Raw genomic sequence first — 19,577 nt, forward strand, 5'->3', positions numbered from 1 at the left:
AAAATAAGACCAAGATGCTTCCAAAGGAAGTTTGGGCAGGAAAGGGAAACAAAGGAGAAGACGTGGCAGAAAAGGAAATTAAGAGATGGATGTGTTCGGTTACAAAGAAGGACATATTTATAACAAAAGCAGGAGTGCAAGTACAGGAAAGCAGGTTGAAGAGGTATGGACATGTGATGACACGTGGGATTTGAGGGCAAAAGAGTGATTGCAGTAGACATACAGGGGAAGAGAAAGTGTGGGAGGCCAAAGCAGAAGTGGGATGCAGTATAAGACCGAGCTGTAAGGAGAGGGTTGGTAACATTTTTGTAAAAGAAAGCACACACTTAATACTGCAAGTTCCTTTTAGACAACACCTTATATATCAACCACCATCATTTGCTATGCTGTTTTGATAAGGAAACAAACATGTCAGTTATACCAGTTATCATTTTTAGGAACCATCTGCTTCCAATGATTGACTAATGCTTTGGCAAGATCCCCAACAACTTCATGTTTCCGAAATCCATTAACAGCTTTTCCAATTCCAGTGTCCTAAACAAAAGCAAGAAAACCGGAATTTAAATGTACATGTACTGCATAATTAAAAGTACAGTCTAAATCTATAAACCCTAGTAATAACATTGCCTATAAAATGCGTTCACTACTTTTAAAGTTTTCACATTATTACACAACATTGAATCATTACAGATTTTTTTCGTTTCCAACAATCAACAGAAAGACTAATTTTAACAAGACGACCGATCTCTGCAAAGCTGTCTAAATTAACTACAAATATAAAACACAAAATACATGAATGCCTAAGTATTCATTCCTTTCAAGTCATTATTCAATTGATGCACCATTGGCAGTCTATGTGAGTCTATCCTCACAGGTCGGTCGCTCTCTCTCCATTTTTTACCATTCTTCTTTTCAAAACTTCTCAAACTCTGAGGTTGCATGGGTTTCTAATTCTGTATGTGAACTCTAAAGTCAACTGCTTGCACCAGTGATGACTTAGGTATGTAGCACATTAATGGGATGATTATTTTGTGTTTTACATTTGTAATTAATATCTTGGCATGTTGGTTTCCCCTCTAAAATGTATTTTTCTGATGATAAATTTCAAAAGTACTAATTAAATCCACAGTGATTCAAAGCTGCATAATAAAATGAGAAGATGTCCAAGGGGGTGAACACTTTTTAGCAGGGCTGTGGAGTCGGTAGATAAATCCTTTGACTCCAACTCCGACTCCTTAGTTTCTGGTACTTCTGACTCCAGTTCCTCTGTATTTAATATGCTAATCTATTTTCCATGTTGATTGAAGGAAGGCAACATACACATCATTTAACTACAGAACTACTGGCTAGGAAGCTGACTGTCTACCATATTGGCCAGTTTAAACAGACAAGAACCCCTGAACACACATCAGGCCATAGCACACACCTACATCATTACACTTGGTTACACTCACATGAACATGTTAAACACATATCTGAAATAAAATGAAAACACTTTGTAATGTACCATAATCCAGATTATAATATGTGAATGTCAGGTTGTATTATAGCTCAGCTGAACTTAATACAAGTATTCACTGGGCTTTATTCTTACATCAGAGAAGTACTCAATTATGAGTACGGTTTATGAAATGGGACATTTGAACTTGCTGTATTTTTTTTTTTTAAATTACAATTTAAATTTATTAGGAGTCGGAGTTGGTATATTTTTGCCGACTCCGACCCCTACTCCAGGTACCTAAAATTATCTCAGACTCAAGACTCCACAGCCCTGCTTTTAAGGCGCTCTGTCTTCCAGATGAATAATAAATTGCAACGAAGAAAATGAAAAGGTGTTTGTAGTTCACTAAACTCTACTCAAAAGGTACTCTTTAAGCCGAATAATATTTGAGATGGGAAAAACAGACACAGTTGTTAGCACTGCCATCTCACAGTTCAAGAGCCCCAGGTTGTTCAAGCCTCATTGTAGTGAGTTTACACAATCTGTCCATGTCTGTTTGCTTTTTTTCATCTGGTACTCCTGTTTCCACCTACTTCCCAAACACAAGCATTTTAGGTTAATTATTAACTACTCTGGCTCAGGATGAATGGACATGCAAATACATGAGATGCCAGTATTTCATATGGCACATTCAAGGTTGGGTCCAAGTGCGCAGTGCTTCGAGGATAGCCCAACTATCCACTGATAGAAAAAGTTCTGTAAAATAAAGGGATGGGTAAATACTGTTTTATATATACCAGCAGTTTCACATTCATTTTCAGTACATACGTTTTCCCATTACTAGACCAAGAGTAGTGGCATAATGTCAATTTGCAAATATAACAATTCTTCATACTTATTTCATATCACACACTTTACAAAAATACAAACTCAACACAAAGTAATGTGTGTCAAAATACAGATCAGACACCAGATAAATCCAAGTGGGATCCATTGTCCCTGTGAAGAACTTTCAGAATGTTTTGGTTTCACATCAGAATAAAAAAAAAATAAAAGAATGAGGACAGAATTTCAGGTGTGCATTATAATAGTTTAAAAGAATTCAGCTCTGAAATACACCCTACTAATAGATTAAATGTCAAAAATACAAGTGTTCACAACTAGAATGTGATACTGTACGTTTTGGCAATGAATACAACACCATAAAACTGTCACCATAAATTAAAATTACCGCAAGGATACGGAGTGTGATTTTCAATTCCTTCAGTCTCTTCAGTATTTTCATTACCTAAAAAAAAGTTTCAAAAGCAATCAAATTCTTTATGTTAGCAGCTGGTGCATTATTTTTTTTTTATCTTTAATACATGGTACTTCCAAATTAATCAGTTAAAACATGCTAAATTGCATGTGATATAAATTAAGGATTGGCCTTACCAGGAAATGAATTGTGCTGCAGAAGAGATTTCAACTTGTCACATGTTTTATCACACATTTCAAAGACAAAGCTCAAGTTATCAAGAAGCTGTAATTTGAACTAATGTGGTTAGTATTAATGTGCCCTGGACTGGCCGGGCATCCCATCAGAAGTGATTCCTTCCTTCTGCCTCTTGGCCAGCACAGGAAAGAGCAGATAAAGAAAATGAATGGACTGACAAATTAGGTAGGCTGATTAGGATAGCTGGGATAGGCTCCAGCTGCCCTGCAACCCTGCCCTGGATAAGCAGGTTAGGAAAACATGTGGAGTTTTTAATTCTTATGAAGGTAATCATTTGTCCTAGACATGGGTGAGATATGGGTAGCAGAACTTTGGATGTTACTGACCAAATCATATTTAAATCTCTATTACATTATTGCCATATTATGTAACTTATGTTAGCTGCCATCTGAGAAGGATATCTCTAAACTCCTTATATCTAAGTGTTCCATTCTTACATACTGTTAATGTTATATACCCTTTGATGAAAACATTTTACAATTCTCAAAATTATGATTATCAATTAAATGCCCAAAAAAAAAAAAAAGTTAATTGCGCACATGTATTGAAAAACAACACTTAAACAAAACCAGCTATCCAATAATTTGTTTACTATTAAAGCCAACAGATTACTAAAAGTCAATCCAAGCCTCCTTTCCAGGAACTCTGGCACAAAAGAAAATCCTTTTACCAGCTATTTCAAGCATGTGAAGCACAATTTAACATAGGCACACAAATGTTAAAATTAAATGAAAGCTGACAGTTGGGAAGTTGAAGGCTGATTGGGGTAGTCAGAACAGAGTATTAGAAAATTTGGGCTACACAAAGCTAAAAACCACTGTGGTCAAGGCAGATTGCTTAAAATGCTATACATGGCAAACAGACCCCCCCCCCCCCCCCCCCCCCGCAATTCTGTAGAAAAACTGGAATGGCTGAGTCGGCACTGAGATCACAAGCTATGTATGGGTATGACAGGCGTAGGAGCTGCTCCTTCCCATGTACTATAAATGGGCAATGAAAATGGCACCAGCTACCTTGGCTGTAAAAAGAATTAGCTGACCTCACAAGCAGCATATGAAGCCATGAGAAGTCACCAGCAGCCACAAAGATTTACAACAGATGTCCGAGGTTCTCCCAGATTCAAATTACCAGGCAGTTTTCCACCAGGGTAATCTGGAAAACCTTTGAACACCTTACAAAATCATGAACGGATAAACATTGTCTGTCCCATTACACTACTTTCACTAATTTATAAAAATAGTAATAAATGGACAGATCAAATGAATAAATGGCATCTCTTCTTTACAAATTAGTACTGATTTAGGCAACCTTACGGGAAAGCAGGCTTGCCAAATGTACATTAAAAATAAATCCCGTGAACTGTAGATGTGCCAGATTTGATTACATTTTGCACAGAGCTAATCTAAATTCAGGTTACTAAACCTTGGGTTGGTAAAACTTCATATTAAAATCAAATTTTCTCTGTTTCACTGTATATTACTATATCAATTGACAATGTCTAGCAAATTTTTATAAAGCATACTGTACATGACACAATATAACTGAAATTAGAAAGTCGGACAGAAAAAAATGCAAATTACGAACCTATCACCCAAGTAAGTACTTATTTACCTAAACACAGCATCTTAAAAGTTAGACATGGCCTAGTAGGCTGGGTGATGAGCAGCTTGAATAACACCAGCACCTAAAGAGCCAATACACTAAGGTTTCTTAACACCTAACCACGCACCTATATCAGTTTGGACATCGCATTCCAAAACCATGGGCATTAATATGGAGTTGAGCTCGAAACCTCCCCACCATAGCCTGCACTTTTCTGGGATGGCTTTCCTCAAGATTTTGGAATGTGAGCATTTGTAGTATCCTTTACTGGAACCAAAGGAAAAAAAGACCATTATTCTCCCTCCACCAAACTTTACAGTATTCAGTCCAAAAGATAGTGTTCTCCTGGCATCTGCTAAACTCCAATTCGCCCATCAGACTACCAGATAGTAAACCACCATTGCAGTTTTACACCACCACAGCCAACATTTGGCATAACATAGTGATCCCAGGCTTATGTGCAGCTGTTCAGTCAACTATGTAACATTCTATGATTTGCTTCTCGCAACTGAGAGTGCACTGTGGCGGATGTTTGCCGACTTGCAGACCAACCACATGCGTTACTTGGTAGGTAACCACCCATACAATCAGATTGCGATTCAGACTACGAATGCCATGAATGTAATTATCCGATCTCCAGGCTGTCAAATAAATGCACTACACACCATGGCGCAACGTAAACAGGCTTTGCCTCTGACGCAGACGTCTGATCCCCGTGAGGGGTGCAGTGGTGTGTGTACACCTGATGAGCCCAAATAAGGACGAAACACGTGTCGCGTACTCTGTGCATTATTTGACAGTAAACACACACACACACACATATATATATATATATATATATATATATATATATATATATATATATATATATATATATATATATATATATATATATATATATACACACACACATACATATATACATATACATACACACATATACACAGACATACATTCACACACACACACACACATATATATATATATATATATATATATATATATATATATATATATATAATATAAATAAAGTGGGGCAAAAAAGTAGTCAGCCACCAATTGTGCAAGTTCTCCCACTTAAAAAGTGGAGAGAGGCCTCTAATTTTCATCATAGGTGTACCTCAACTATGAGAGACAAAATGAGAAAAAAAATCCAGAAAATCAAATTGTCTGATTTTAAAGAATTTATTTGCAAATTATGGTGGAAAATAAGTATTTGGTCACCTACAAACAAGCAAGATTTCTGGCTCTCACAGACCTGTAACTTCTTCTGTAAGAGGCTCCTCTGTCCCCCACTCGTTACCTGTATTAATGGCACCTGTTTGAACTCGTTCTCAATATAAAAGACACCTGTCCACAACCTCAAACAGTCACACTCCAAACTTCACTATGGCCAAGACCAAAGAGCTGTCAAAGGACACCACAAACAAAATTGTAGACCTGCACCAGGCTGGGAAGTCTGAATCTGCAATAGGTAAGCAGCTTGGTGTGAAGAAATCAACTGTGGGAGCAATTATTAGAAAATGGAAGACATACAAGACCACTGATAATCTCCCTCGATCTGGGGCTCCACGCAAGATCTCACCGTGGGATCAAAATGATCACAAGAACGGTGAGCAAAAATCCCAGAACCACACGGGGGGACCTAGTGAATGACCTGCAGAGAGCTGGGACCAAAGTAACAAAGGCTACCATCAGTAACACTACGCCGCCAGGGACTCTCATCCTGCAGTGCCAGACGTGTCCCCCTGCTTAAGCCAGTACATGCCATCTGAAGCTTGCTAGAGAGCATTTGGATGATCCAGAAGAGGATTGGGAGAATGTCATATGGTCAGATGAAAAAAACTACTCGTCGTGTTTGGAGGAGAAAGAATGCTGAGTTGCATCCAAAGAACACCATACCTACCGTAAAGCATGGGGGTGGAAACATCATGCTTTGGGGCTGTTTTTCTGCAAAGGGACCAGGACGACTGATCCGTGTAAAGGAAAGAATGAATGGTTCCATGTATCGTCAAAGTTTGAGTTAAAACCTCCTTCCATCAGTAAGGGCATTGAAGATGAAACCTGGCTGGGTCTTTCAGCATGACAATGATCCCAAACACACCGCCCGGGTAACAAAGGAGTGGCTTCATAAGAAGCATTTCAAGGTCCTGGAGTGGTCTAGCCCAGGGGTAGGCAACGTCGGTCCTGGAGTGCCACAGTATGTGCAGGTTTTTGTTCCAACCCAGTTCCTTAACGAGAACTCAATTATTGCTGATGAAGCACATATTGCTTAAGTGACATTTTAATGCTTCATTTTAGTGGTCTCGCTTAAGGTTCTCCAACCTTAATTGCTTATTTCAATCTTAAACTGCTGCATTCAGTGTTTTAATTGCTCCTTATTAGCAATAAGATGTAAAACAGGGGTAGGCAATGTCGATCCTGGTGAGCCGCAGTGGCTACAGGTTTTCATTCAACCCAATTGCTTAATTAGAAACCAATCATTGCCAATCTCAGACCTTATTTAATTTTATGGCTTGTTAGTCTGTGCAATGTAAGGCTTTTATATCGTAGATTTTTTTCCTTTCCAAGGATATCATCCAAATGATTTGAAGCCTAAAACAGATCATTTTCAGTCTGTCACATTTTTCTATTAAGTGTTTTATTAAATCAAACAGTGCATGATGAACACACACAGATGTAATTGGAAAAAAGCTAGCTGGAGAACTGCTGGCTGCTTTGTCTTTTACATCTTATTGCTAATAAGGAGCAATTAAAACACTGAATGCAGCAGTTTAAGATTGAAATAAGCAATTAAGGTTGGAGAACCTTAACAAGCGAGACCACTAAAATGAAGCATTAAAATGTCACTTAAGCAATATGAGCTTCATCAGCAATAATTGAGTTCTCGTTAAGGAACTGGGTTGGAACAAAAACCTGCACATACTGTGGCACTCCAGGACCGACGTTGCCTACCCCTGGTCTAGCCAGTCTCCAGATCTCAACCCCATAGAAAATCTATGGAGGGAGTTGAAAGTCCGCGTTGCCCAGCGACAGCCCCAAAACATCACTGCTCTAGAGGAGATCTGCATGGAGGAATGGGCCAAAATACCAGCAAGTGTGTGAAAACCTTGTGAAGACTTACAGAAAACATTTGACCTCTGTCATTGCCAACAAAGGGTATATAACAAAGTATTGAGATGAACTTTTATTATTGACCAAATACTTTTATTCCACCATAATTTGCAAATAAATTCTTCAAAAATCAGACAATGTGATTTTCTGGATTCTTTTTTTCTCATTTTGTCTCTCATAGTTGAGGTATACCTATGATGAAAATTACAGGCCTCTTATCTTTTCAAGTGGGAGAACTTGCACAATTGGTGGCTGGTTGACTACTTTTTTGCCCCACTATATATATGTATACACACACACACACACAGAAAGAGAAGATATATATATTCCACCAATACATCATAAAGCATTCCAGCCAAAACCACTCATCACTTACTAGGAATCATAATGCAACTCAAACCCATGTCATCCAAATTGAGTGTTTGGGGTCCAGAATCTACCTCAACACTGGGCACAGGAACCAGCCCTGGACTTGCATCACGAGGGCCATTCACTCATGGAATCCAAGATGAGCTCACAGTTGACCTATTTAAGGCAGCAACCTCATTTGGGGTTTGAATTGGTGACCAAATAGTGCAATCCAGGATCATATAATGCCCATATGGGTTGGTACATTGTAACCAATTGCTTGGATCAGGTGTACTGGAAACTAACAATAACCTGGACATTTTACGGGTCTCCTGGGAACCCCTAGTTTAGATAAGATTTACGTAAGCCTGAAGTAGTCACTTAAAATATTTTTTTATAAACTTGTATTTACTTATTTTGCGGACACCATCTATGGCAGGTACCAACATTTGAGACACAACTAGTAACATTTCTTTTGTTTACCCACCTGGAACACAGCCAGGTGAAGTTACTTGCTCATATTAACACAGAATCATTAGTAGCATTTTAACCCACCACCTCATGATCAAACTCAAAATATCATTTAAACTGTACCAAATTTTACACCAAAAACGCACGCAAGTTAAAGGTTCATATTCTGTGCAGAAAAAAAAGTTCTATTAATAAATTCTTGGTTCAAGTGCAGCATAGTTGTTAAGGGCTTTGGGCTTTAAACATTGATGTTGCAAGTTTAAATCCTGCTACTGACACTGATCATGAGTAAGTTACATTACCTGCATGCACTCCAACCAGAAGACAAAAGAATCAGAATTAAATGCAAGTCGCCTTGAATAAATGTGTCAGCCAAATAAAATATTTTGTATATTAAATGACTGCTTCGAGCTAAGGTAAACGTTATCAAACTTGGGAAGGAGGGTAAAAACCCAGTTTGTGGGGACCACCAAAATGTCCAGATTGTTGCTCATTCCCAGCACACCTGTAGCAGGCAATTGGTAAAAGTGTACGAATCCATGCTCGATTCAATTCAGTTTATTTTTGTGTAACACTCTCAGACAGAATGCTGTGACAAGTTTTGTTGGTAAAATGCACGTGCAGATTTTACAAATAACTAAATACAGAATTAATACACAGACACACATTAGGGTACTTGTGTACTAAACGGACAGCACAGACGGCAGTTCCTACCCATTCTAGTGTTTGGCTCCGTTGGGAAGGCACCCTGGTTGCTGAATTTTTGGAGTTTAAATTATTAGACTGACCTACCCCAACTACAAATACTAACCTTAAAGTTAGTTTGGGGGGAGAGGGAAGCATAGTTACATATAAGTCCCTAATGTTAACGTCTCCTTTGGGTGCCTAATGTTAAAAATTAAAATCAGAAATGCCTCACGATAATAGAAAAGGCTACTAACTGTCCGTGCCGTCCGTTTTGTACACAAGTACCCAGATTAGTCAAAACATACATAAAATAAAGCAGAAATTGACTAACAAATGGAAATCAACAATGTCTGTTCAATATTGTTAAACAATGGCCAGCTGACAACAAGAGAGAAGAAATCAAAAACTCCAGTAAGCATGGTTCCTGAAGAAAATTAACCTCTAGGTCAGTTTAACCTCGAGTCACAGACCCCTGATGAAAGCTCCCCCCGGAAATATTCACATAAATACAACTATGTATGCAATTAACATAATGTACAGTACTTTATTTACCAACATTTGATTGTCTCATACATTTATGACACACAAAAAGTAATATTAAACTTTAAAACAATGTTAAAAAAAAAACTATGCAAAAAGTAATGGCCATTGGCCACTCATATTTATGAAATACAATCCTCTTGTGCAAATTCAAACAGATCTACTGCTGCTGCTACTACTCTAAATCAAAAGTACCCGGCTGTACTGTTAATGTTAGTTTTTATCCGACCCTCACAGATCCCCTGAAAAAACATCTAGGGACCTCAGGTTATGAACCCCTGCTCTAGGAGTTGCACAGTTAACTGAACGGTTGAAATTCAAAGACCAAGTCGGCTACAGTCCTCAATGGGCATTACATGATTTTTTGGGAGCATAATTTGCTGGGACACAATCGGTGCCCATATGAAGCTTTCCAGACGCCACATAAAAGGAGGACAATCCTTTCTGTCCTCCTACGATCATGAAACATGGAAACCGTTTGGCTTTTGCATGGCGTACCAGCCCCGCTTAACCCCCCAAGCTGTTATATCACTGGCGAACACCGTCACGCTCCGATCACCGAAAAGAAATACAGACACAAAAACTCCTGTGAAATGCGTCCAGCTTTACTGCCTTCTGTGCCCTCCTTTGGCTACTCATTTATCTGGCAACCCTACTCCATTAGTGCCTGCTATCTGAGAAATTGCCACTCTTTAGACAATTGAGAGCACCTGCTTGAAAATGAGGGCCTGTTTTAAAACTGCTTTAAACGACGATATAAAGAGCAAGGACCAAGTGGGATGGCGCTACAATAGACTCAGCATAGGATGCTAATTCATAATTACCAATCTTGTGGATACAAATCCGTATCACCAGAGAGTACACACCAACATTAAAACGTGCCATCTCTTTATAGACGACTTCTAAAGCGGCGTCAAGCTACCCTACCCACCGTGTTACACCAAACTGTACTTCAACTTCAGCTCGCCAAGTCCTGATAAATACTTGTCTGTCGTTAAACATGCGCTTAAAACAACGGCGCAAATAAAAAAGCTGCCGCCAGACTTTTCCACTCACTTTTCTCTCTCCGTATTCGCAATGATGAGAAACAGAATGGCGGGCATTGCAAACCGGCACGTGACACACGCGTAGGCCCGCGAAAAGAAAAGGCGAGCGCGGCGAAATCTCGTTTAAAAAAATTCCGAGTAAATCCCAATCTTCAATGTAAACGGCACAAATATTCGTTTGAAAACACAATCGTTCATTAACCTGACTGAGCTACAGTGTCCACCTAAGTTAACAAATGTCTGAGCTGCACTCGCCTAAGACACTTAAGGTGCGTAAACGTTACGTCATGACGCCGTCGGCGGGCCCCGCTGCCAATTTTATTTATGTATTTATTTATTTACGATTTTCCCTTCATCCGACAGCGCACTCGAAAGGCGGCATAAGTTCACGGAAAATAGAGGCTTAAACAAATTTCGCGTTAAAACTAACATGAAAAAATATATAGACTGTGAGACAGAAGTAAAGACCATTGACTTATCTTCCAGAACGTTCAATTACCTTTTGAGAATCGCTGGTTTCTTTCAGGCGCTGTTTAAACTTCAGGACCTTTTCCACAATCTCTTTATTTGCCATTACATATTATAGATATATAATGTAATTGGTTTAAAAAAATTTCTCCCAGAAAAACACACAGCTTTCCCTTATACGCTTTCTATCTACCATATGCGGCGCACGCGCGTCTTTGCCGCCTTTTATAAGGAGCAGCCCTGCGCGCTCCCGTCATCCGTCCGTCCATCACTTCAGAAAAAGCACATACGGTAGGAGTAACGGCAATTGTGGCGTTAAATACATATCTATCTATCTATCTATCTATCTATTATATAGTGCCTTTCATTATCTATCTATCTATCTATCTATCTATCTATTATATAGTGCCTTTCATTATCTATCTATCTATCTATCTATCTATCTATCTATCTATCTATCTATCTATGTGTGTGTGTATATACTGAATATATATGTATGTAGATGTGTGTACGTATATTGTTTATATATATATATATATATATATATATATATATATACACAGTAGGCCTATATATGTGTATATATAAATGTGTATGTGTATATGTTTTTGTTTACGTTTCTTTCTAGTTACAAATCTCATGAAAAATGTTTAGTGGATATGAATGGATGCACAAAATAGTATCAAAGGCTGTGCTAAAGTCAAGAAGGATGAGGATGGAGCGTAAAACTGGAGCCAGCAGCAGAGTGGAGGTCATTGGTAATCATAACCAGGCAGTTTCAGTGATTTGTTTGGAACTTCAAAGAGATTATTATTATTATCATTTACTATATACTGTTACTATTATGATGTTGAAATTGAGATTGAGCAACCCTCTCAAAACTTTTAGAAATGAACAGCAAATATGAACAAGGCCAATAGTTGCTGAAGTCGTCAGAGTCTAAACCAGGTTTTTTGTGTTGGCCTAATGATAGCAGCTTTTAGTAAGGGAGGAACTGTGCCAGTCGTAAGAGAGGGATTAATTATACAGGTAATTGGGGAATAATCATAGGCAGGCAGACCTTAATTACACTTGTAGGAGCAGAATCCAGTTAGCATGCAGAGAAACTGGACTTAATTATAAGTGATATTCAGTTGGCAGACTGAAGTTACATAGAACAGTAGTTGGTGGCAGACTCAATACCACTCATTGATGGTAGGTCATTCTAAATAGTGTTAGACATAGCAATATGCTGATGGATTATTGTAATTGGACTTCCAATACAACTCGGAGTCCTGCCACGTGCAAAAGTTCGCTGACGACACTGCTATCGTGGGCTGCATCAGGAGTGGGCAGGAGGAGGAGTATAGGAACCTCATCAAAGACTTTGTTATGATGGTGCGACTCAAACCACCTACACCTGAACACCAGCAAAACCAAGGAGCTGGTGGTGGATTTTAGGAGGCCCAGGCCCCTCATGGACCCCGTGATCATCAGAGGTGACTGTGTGCGGAGGGTGCAGACCTATAAATACCTAGGAGTGCAACTGGATGATAAATTGGACTGGACTGCCAATACTGATGCTCTGTGCAAGAAAGGACAGAGCTGGTTATACTTCCTTAGAAGCCTGGCGTCCTTCAACATCTGTAATAAGATGCTGCAGGTGTTCTATCAGACGGTTGTGGCGAGCACCCTCTTCTACGCGGTGGTGTGCTGGGGAGGCAGCATAAAGAAGAGGGACGCCTCACGCCTGGACAAACTGGTGAGGAAGGCAGGCTCTATTGTTGGCATGGAGCTGGACAGTTTAACATCTGTGGCAGAGCGACGGGCACTAAGCAGGCTCCTATCAATTATGGAGAATCCACTGCATCCACTAAACAGTGTCATCTCCAGACAGAAGAGCAGCTTCAGCGACAGACTATGCGACTCTTCAATTCCACCCAGGGGGGTAAACGTTAACATTATTCAAAGTTATTGTCTGTTTTTACCTACATTTTTATTACTCTTTAATATTGTTTTTTTTTTTTTTGTATCAGTATGCTGCTGCTGGAGTATGTGAATTTCCCCTTGGGATTAATAAAATATCTATCTATCTATCTATCTATCTATCTATCTATCTATCTATCTATCTATCTATCTATCTATCTATCTATCTATCTATCTATCTATCTATCTATCTATCTATCTATACAGACAGTGAAGATGGAAACGGCTGTGCTCCTGTTGAAGATGGTGAGTATAAAGGGAGATAATCTGGGCTTCCAGAGGAAGTTTGAGAAAGTAAAGTCATCAGTGAGCCTTCATGATGACAGCCAAGATGGGATGTACTTACTTTGGGTCAGTAGTAATGATAACCCAAGAAATGTATTTATTTATGTGTATATAAAATGTAACATTTTTAAACCCATATACAGTATACAGTTTATATATATATGTATGTGTGTATGTATATTGTGGCAGATGACTGGGGACCTTGCCCTACCGGGATGCCTGGAGAAGGGAAGGATTGGGAGAGGGGCAATATCTTCCCCGGGACACAAGAGGGCAGCCCTCCTGGATTGCATCGGGGCTGCTGGACAATTCCTGAGCCCTGGACTGCAGCACTTCCACCACACTCAAAAGTGCTGCCGGAAGAAAATCCAGGGACACTCGGAGTGCTTCCGGGTGCCCATGCAGCACTTCCGCCACACCAGGAGGTGCTGCAGGAAGATCGTCAGGGAGCACCTGGAGCACATCTGAGTGAACCATAAAAGGGGCCACCTCGCTCCATTCGGAGAGCCGGAGTTGGGAGGAAGAGGACAGAGCTTGCAGGAGAGGAGTGGAGGTGGTGAAAGAATAAAGGAAAAGGAAAGGAAAGAAAGAAAAGGACTGTGAGCAACAGTGCTGGTGGGTTGTGTGCTGTGTAAAAGGCCAAGAAAAAATAAATTGTATGGGCTTTTGGACATTGTGTGTCTCAGTGTATGTCTGTGTCAAGGCTGATTCTCCACAATATGTATATTCACAATTATTTTTTTACTTAAAAGCTGGCAGTCTATTTTATCTCTCTTTGAATAAGGGCAGGTGGAGTTATGCATTTTTCTCACATGCTATAACATCAGAAGCTTGGGTGCCGTATCACACATACTGATTCATTTGTACTGACAGCCATTCAGAGAGAGTCACACACAATGCAATTTTATGTGCTCAATTAAAGTTGGAGGCCTTTTGAACAATTTCACGGAAGATTTCTTGGTGAGACAATTGAGCAGCACTCAAGGTACCCACCCAATTTACTAATGTGAAGAATATTATGACGTTTTGATTTATCCCTGTTTTCATAATGGCCTAAACATACCTAAGCTTGCTGGAAGTATTTCTTTGCTCAACCTGTATTTTATCTTGGCAATGTTTCACAGTATTTCTTCTTTGAAGTCCCAATCATGATATTTCTCATAACATTTGTCATACAGTATAGTAGGTGGTTCTCTTGCCACAACTTGACCAACTTGTCCTTCTTCTCATGTGCCCACAGGTGAAAGCATAAACCAGGAGATGCTTCCTGATTGGTAAATGGGAACTGAAATAAAGAATTGGCTCATACGACCCTCTCTCAACTGATGAACTCAAGCCAACAGTGCCTGAAAAGGTTGGACATGTCATACTGTAAACCGCTGAGAGCCAGTAAGTCACTATTTTTGGGTTGACATATCCCATACCTTGCAGATAGCAACATTATGGTTTTACTGGTCTTCTCTAAATTTTGGGCAGAGTAAAAAAATAATAATAATAAGGAGCTTGCAACTTGGGCTAAAATCATGTAATGCATGTCTGCCCTAAGATTGAACAGAGAGATTAGAGTAATATTGGACTAATTAGAATCAGTTTATGAAAGTAGATACATTTAATTGGATATGTACTTCTTTGGGGGGAAATCAGAGAAACCACATATGGACAGGACAACATCTTTCAAATGTCACACACACACACACACACACACATAAAGGCTGTGTACTCAACTGAACCCAGAGCCTTGTAATGTTAATGTAGTAGTACTGTCCACTATGCTATCTTGTCAGATATGGATCAGATTTAACATAACATTCTCAAAACCTGGCTAATTCAATTCAGGGTTGTAAGAGCTGGATCTTAAACCAGTTTCCAGTGCAGGGCAGGAACCAGCCATGGACAGGGTACCAGTCCATCACAGGGTGAGCTGTTGATATATATTCATATCCACACTCACACAGAGGTTATTTGGGATCACCAATTAACCTAACAGGCATGACAGGAAATTCATGCTACTATGGGAAGTATATGCAAGATGCATAAAGATTACATCCGGGCACATGACTCAAAACTCAAAAAACTTGGTCCATGAGGCAGCAGCAGTAACTTTTATACCACTGTGCTTTCCTAGGTCAGATGTGGTAGATATAAATATGAGAGCTCTGACCCCAGTTCACTGAGTGGTGAAGCAGCAGCCCTCAACCCTGTGCCATAGTGAATCAAGGCAACAAGTAAGATGATTTGTTTTCTACTTAAGTGAAATGGTGCTACGTATTTTAATTTAAGAAGACAAGGAAAAACTCCCAAAAAAACCCCAGTAGGGAAAAAATAGAAGAAACCTCAGGAAAGGCAATTCAAAGAGAGACCCCTTTCCAGGTCGGTTGGGCATGCAGTGGGTGTCAAAAAGAAGGGGTCAATACAATACACAAAACAGAACAAATCCTCAATACAGTATAAAAATAAAAATTTTACAAATACGGAGCAGAATTTAACAATAGATGATATCACATAATACGATTTGTATTTGTTTAGAGTCCTGGAGACCTCAGCCATCAAGCTGCCTCCCCCATTTGGCCATTCCACAGCTGAAACAGCGCTGGACCAGCCAGTCCGATGAAAGGACCCCTCTAACCCACGATTCCTGCGATCCTCCATCAGGGAGAATGAAACATACATAATAACTATATATAATACATCAATCTTGTACATAAAAGGCAAAGGCAGTATCACCGTTATGCAAAAAAAGTAGATTTTTTTTTACCTCAGTCTACCATTATAAAACATTTAACGACCATTCATTTTTCAAATGAAGCTGTGGTCACTGATAAAATGCTTTATGCATCTCAGCTGCTCTGTGTGTAATTAGGTTAAGATAGGACATTTTCATTCCAGATCATTAATTAATGTGAATTAAAATACATAATACACTTTTTGGATGGCACAGTAGGAGAATGATGAATGCTACTGTCTCATGGTAACAGAATCCTGGGTTTAAATCCTGGCCAAATCATTTTATGTGTGGAGTATATTTTTTGCGTAACAAACATAAGAAGTCTGATAAATGGAAGCAGGCCATTCGGTCCATCTGACTTGTTTGGTGAAGAAATAGTTAAATTGTCTCTAGATCTCATGCAAACATTTTTAAAAAGTTGTCAAGGTTTCCATTTCAATCCCATGACTCAGCAGCTTCTTCTACTGTAGATTCTCATGACTTTGTCTGACTTGCCTTATAGCTTTTATCTTGAAGGCACTTTGTCTCTGAAAGAATCCTGATGGATTTTCCTTGCTTTTGACAATTTTGAAGACCCTACAATTCTTTCTCTTATTAAGAGTAAAGAGTTTTAACTCTTTAATTTTCCCTTCAGCTCAGACATGCCTTTGGTTTTTGTTCCCTGCCTGGCATTTAGAGCAGATGTGTGTTTTTGGCAGAGTATTGAGCAGAAATGTACACAGGACTCTGGATGAGGTCTCTGTAACATATTACACAGCATGAGCATACAGTATCCTATCATACATTAACATTTTATATCCCTTTTGAAATGCTTCTACAATTTGGCTAGACACTGGGAATGTTGTGTCAACATAATCCCATAAATCTCTTTCAAGTGGTAAACCATCTTGTAATTACATTTAAAGTTTTCCCCAGTTACTCTGATTTCTTCCCACATCCCAAATACGTGCAGATTAGGTAAGGCCCAGAGTAAGAAAGTAAGTGTGCTTTGAGATATACTGGCCGCTCAACATTCCTTCTTAGTTCCTGTCTTGTGCTCAGTGCTTCTAAGCTGATGATCAGTTCAGCAAATTAATAAATATGAATTTTATATAGCACCATTGAAAACAGGGAAGTGGCCATGCAGATCATTTCAGAGAACACATCTGAGCTATTGAGACTAAAGACCCCACCAGTGCTATCATGCATCATTTCACATATCTTAATCACAGTCATATTGATCATTCTATTTGTGTTCTTTCATGGAGTTTCTTGAAGACACCTTTCAAAAAATCCAGAAAAGTTCATTTTTTTACAGACTAGGGGACTTCGCTCACCAACCCCCGTGCAGCCCCTACGCGCTCGTCATTTCCCGGATTTGCTGCTTGCGACAAATCGTGCTGTGCTTTTGGATAAACACAAATATCAACTCTGTCTTTGATATCTCTGGTTTTCTAAACTGTTATCGCTGACAGTTCGTCACATGTTGCTTTATTATATATGCGAGCGTGATCTGTCGGATTCATATAGAAATCCAAGAAAACTTCTTTGTCCGTGTTTTTCAGATAAATTTAGTGTAAAGTGCAATACTTTTGGACGTATGGATTTGTATCCATTATTGGCTGTAGAATTTCTATTACGTCGGATCGTATAACTCTTTCGATCCAATGTTGCATCGCTTCTCCGCGATCATAAATATAAACCTGACCGAACTGTGGTTTCTTTGAAATTAAACTTGTAGTAGCTCTGTCATATCACCTATGTCCATATATTCGATTTCTTTTCACTGTTCCATTATTTCACCAAGTAATATTTTCCATTTGTTAGCGCTAAGGCGATCTTTACTATCAGTTTTTTGAGACTTTCGAATTTTAGTACTTTCATTATCTCTAACCTGCTCTGCATGTGTATCGCACCAACGTTTTTGAACCTCTTTACAACGTTCTACTTTGTCTTCTACTCTTTGTCTTTTCTTCTTCTACTGTTTGTCTTTTACTTCCGCCCCACACTTGGACATGTTAGGTTTTCAATTAATCTCTTGGCACAAAGTTTCATCTCACGGGACATGAAATTATCTCCCTGAAAATGTCTCGTTGAAGTTGCAAAATCAACCAGAATGTTCAAGCCAGTTACAGAAAAGAACCCGATCTAAATCCTTTAAGTAGATCTCTTGTTTGCTAGCTAAGCGGAGGTAAGGAACGCCCCGAGGCTGGCGCGTGAGTGAGGAGGGCCCTGCCCCCCTCCCCTCGACCCGCTGCGTGTCTCTCGGATTCGCACAAATTAATCGGTACCACAACAGAACTATGATACATAGCGCAATGAGAGAAGCTGCAGAGTCAATCGGAATATTCAAGCAAATTATAGAAAAAAACTCAGTCTAAATCCATTAAGTCATAAAAGCAGACAGACAGATGTTGGATTTTATGTATATAGAGAGATTTTTGACTTCAGACTTCAGCAGTGCCTAGGCTGAAGTACTGAAATGATAAAAGAGGTTGAAAATTTTATCCATAGGTTTTTCACTATTCTTGATGTTTTGGAACATCCTTATCACAGATTTAAAAAATAAATCATATTTGTTTCTGTAGATGCCTGCTTCCTTAATAACTCTCAAATCGGACAGGTTAGTGGAAATCTGCTTTTTTAGCTGTTTTATTTGTAGTCATGAGGCGTTATTTTGTACCTTCCACAAGGACTGAACAACTGATTAAGCTTTTAATTGATCCCTCCTTCCTCTCTAATAACATCATTTTGCACCTTCCCCAATCTTTGACTCTTTTCATTTGCTTTGGGTTTGTCTCCCCCATCCCATAAATATCTGACCTAACATAATATTCTTAAACATTCCCAGTCTAGTTCAGGGTCAGTTTGGGCTGAAGCCTATCCCAGACTGGGCCCACTCATATACACATCCACATTCAGACAGGGCCAATTAGAAATTGTCATTTAACCTAACCTGCACATATTTGTTGATGTAGGAGGAAAATGGGAATCCTTGGAGGAGAATGTGAAATAACGTGCAAATTCCATACCAATAATGACTCGTTGCCAGATTTGAACCCAGGATGTTGGATCAATGATGTAGAAACATTACTGACTCTCCCATCTGTCACTAGTAAAACTATAAGTATTACCTAAATACCAGATTTAATTGTAAAAACCCGAATCTATCCATATATCATGATATGCAACCAGTCTGAAAAATAATAATGCTTTTATTACTTACTAGGATTCATGATGTAGCATGGGGAGTGGGTAAGTGTCCAGAGGAGGAATAGGAGCCAGGCCTGCACAAGGGTAGTAAGTACAGTACTCAGTCACAAGGCCAATTCACATATTCCCACTCTGGACCAGTTTGGAGTCCCAGTTAACCTAACCTGCATGTCTACATTATAGGCTGTATGTTAACCT

At 39.2% G+C, this 19,577-nt stretch overlaps 1 protein-coding gene across 2 annotated transcripts in view; it reads right to left on the reverse strand.

The window, feature by feature from the left end:
• eloal (elongin A, like) overlaps positions 1-11,416 on the reverse strand; it is a 40,312-nt gene extending 28,896 nt beyond the window's left edge. Inside the window, exons 1-3 of one of the 2 annotated variants that reach the window (XM_028820818.2) lie at positions 11,244-11,416; positions 2,673-2,729; positions 422-534 (exon numbers count right to left, since the gene is read on the reverse strand). In XM_028820818.2, the coding sequence (XP_028676651.1) occupies positions 422-534; positions 2,673-2,729; positions 11,244-11,318 (245 nt within the window). In that variant the 5' untranslated portion in view covers positions 11,319-11,416. The remainder of the gene's footprint in view (positions 1-421; positions 535-2,672; positions 2,730-11,243) is intronic. The other variant, XM_028820819.2, reaches the window with a different exon arrangement.
• Positions 11,417-19,577: the final 8,161 nt, after the last annotated feature.

The sequence above is a fragment of the Erpetoichthys calabaricus genome, chromosome 15 (genome assembly GCF_900747795.2).
Source record: "Erpetoichthys calabaricus chromosome 15, fErpCal1.3, whole genome shotgun sequence".
Classification (NCBI taxonomy): domain Eukaryota; kingdom Metazoa; phylum Chordata; class Cladistia; order Polypteriformes; family Polypteridae; genus Erpetoichthys; species Erpetoichthys calabaricus.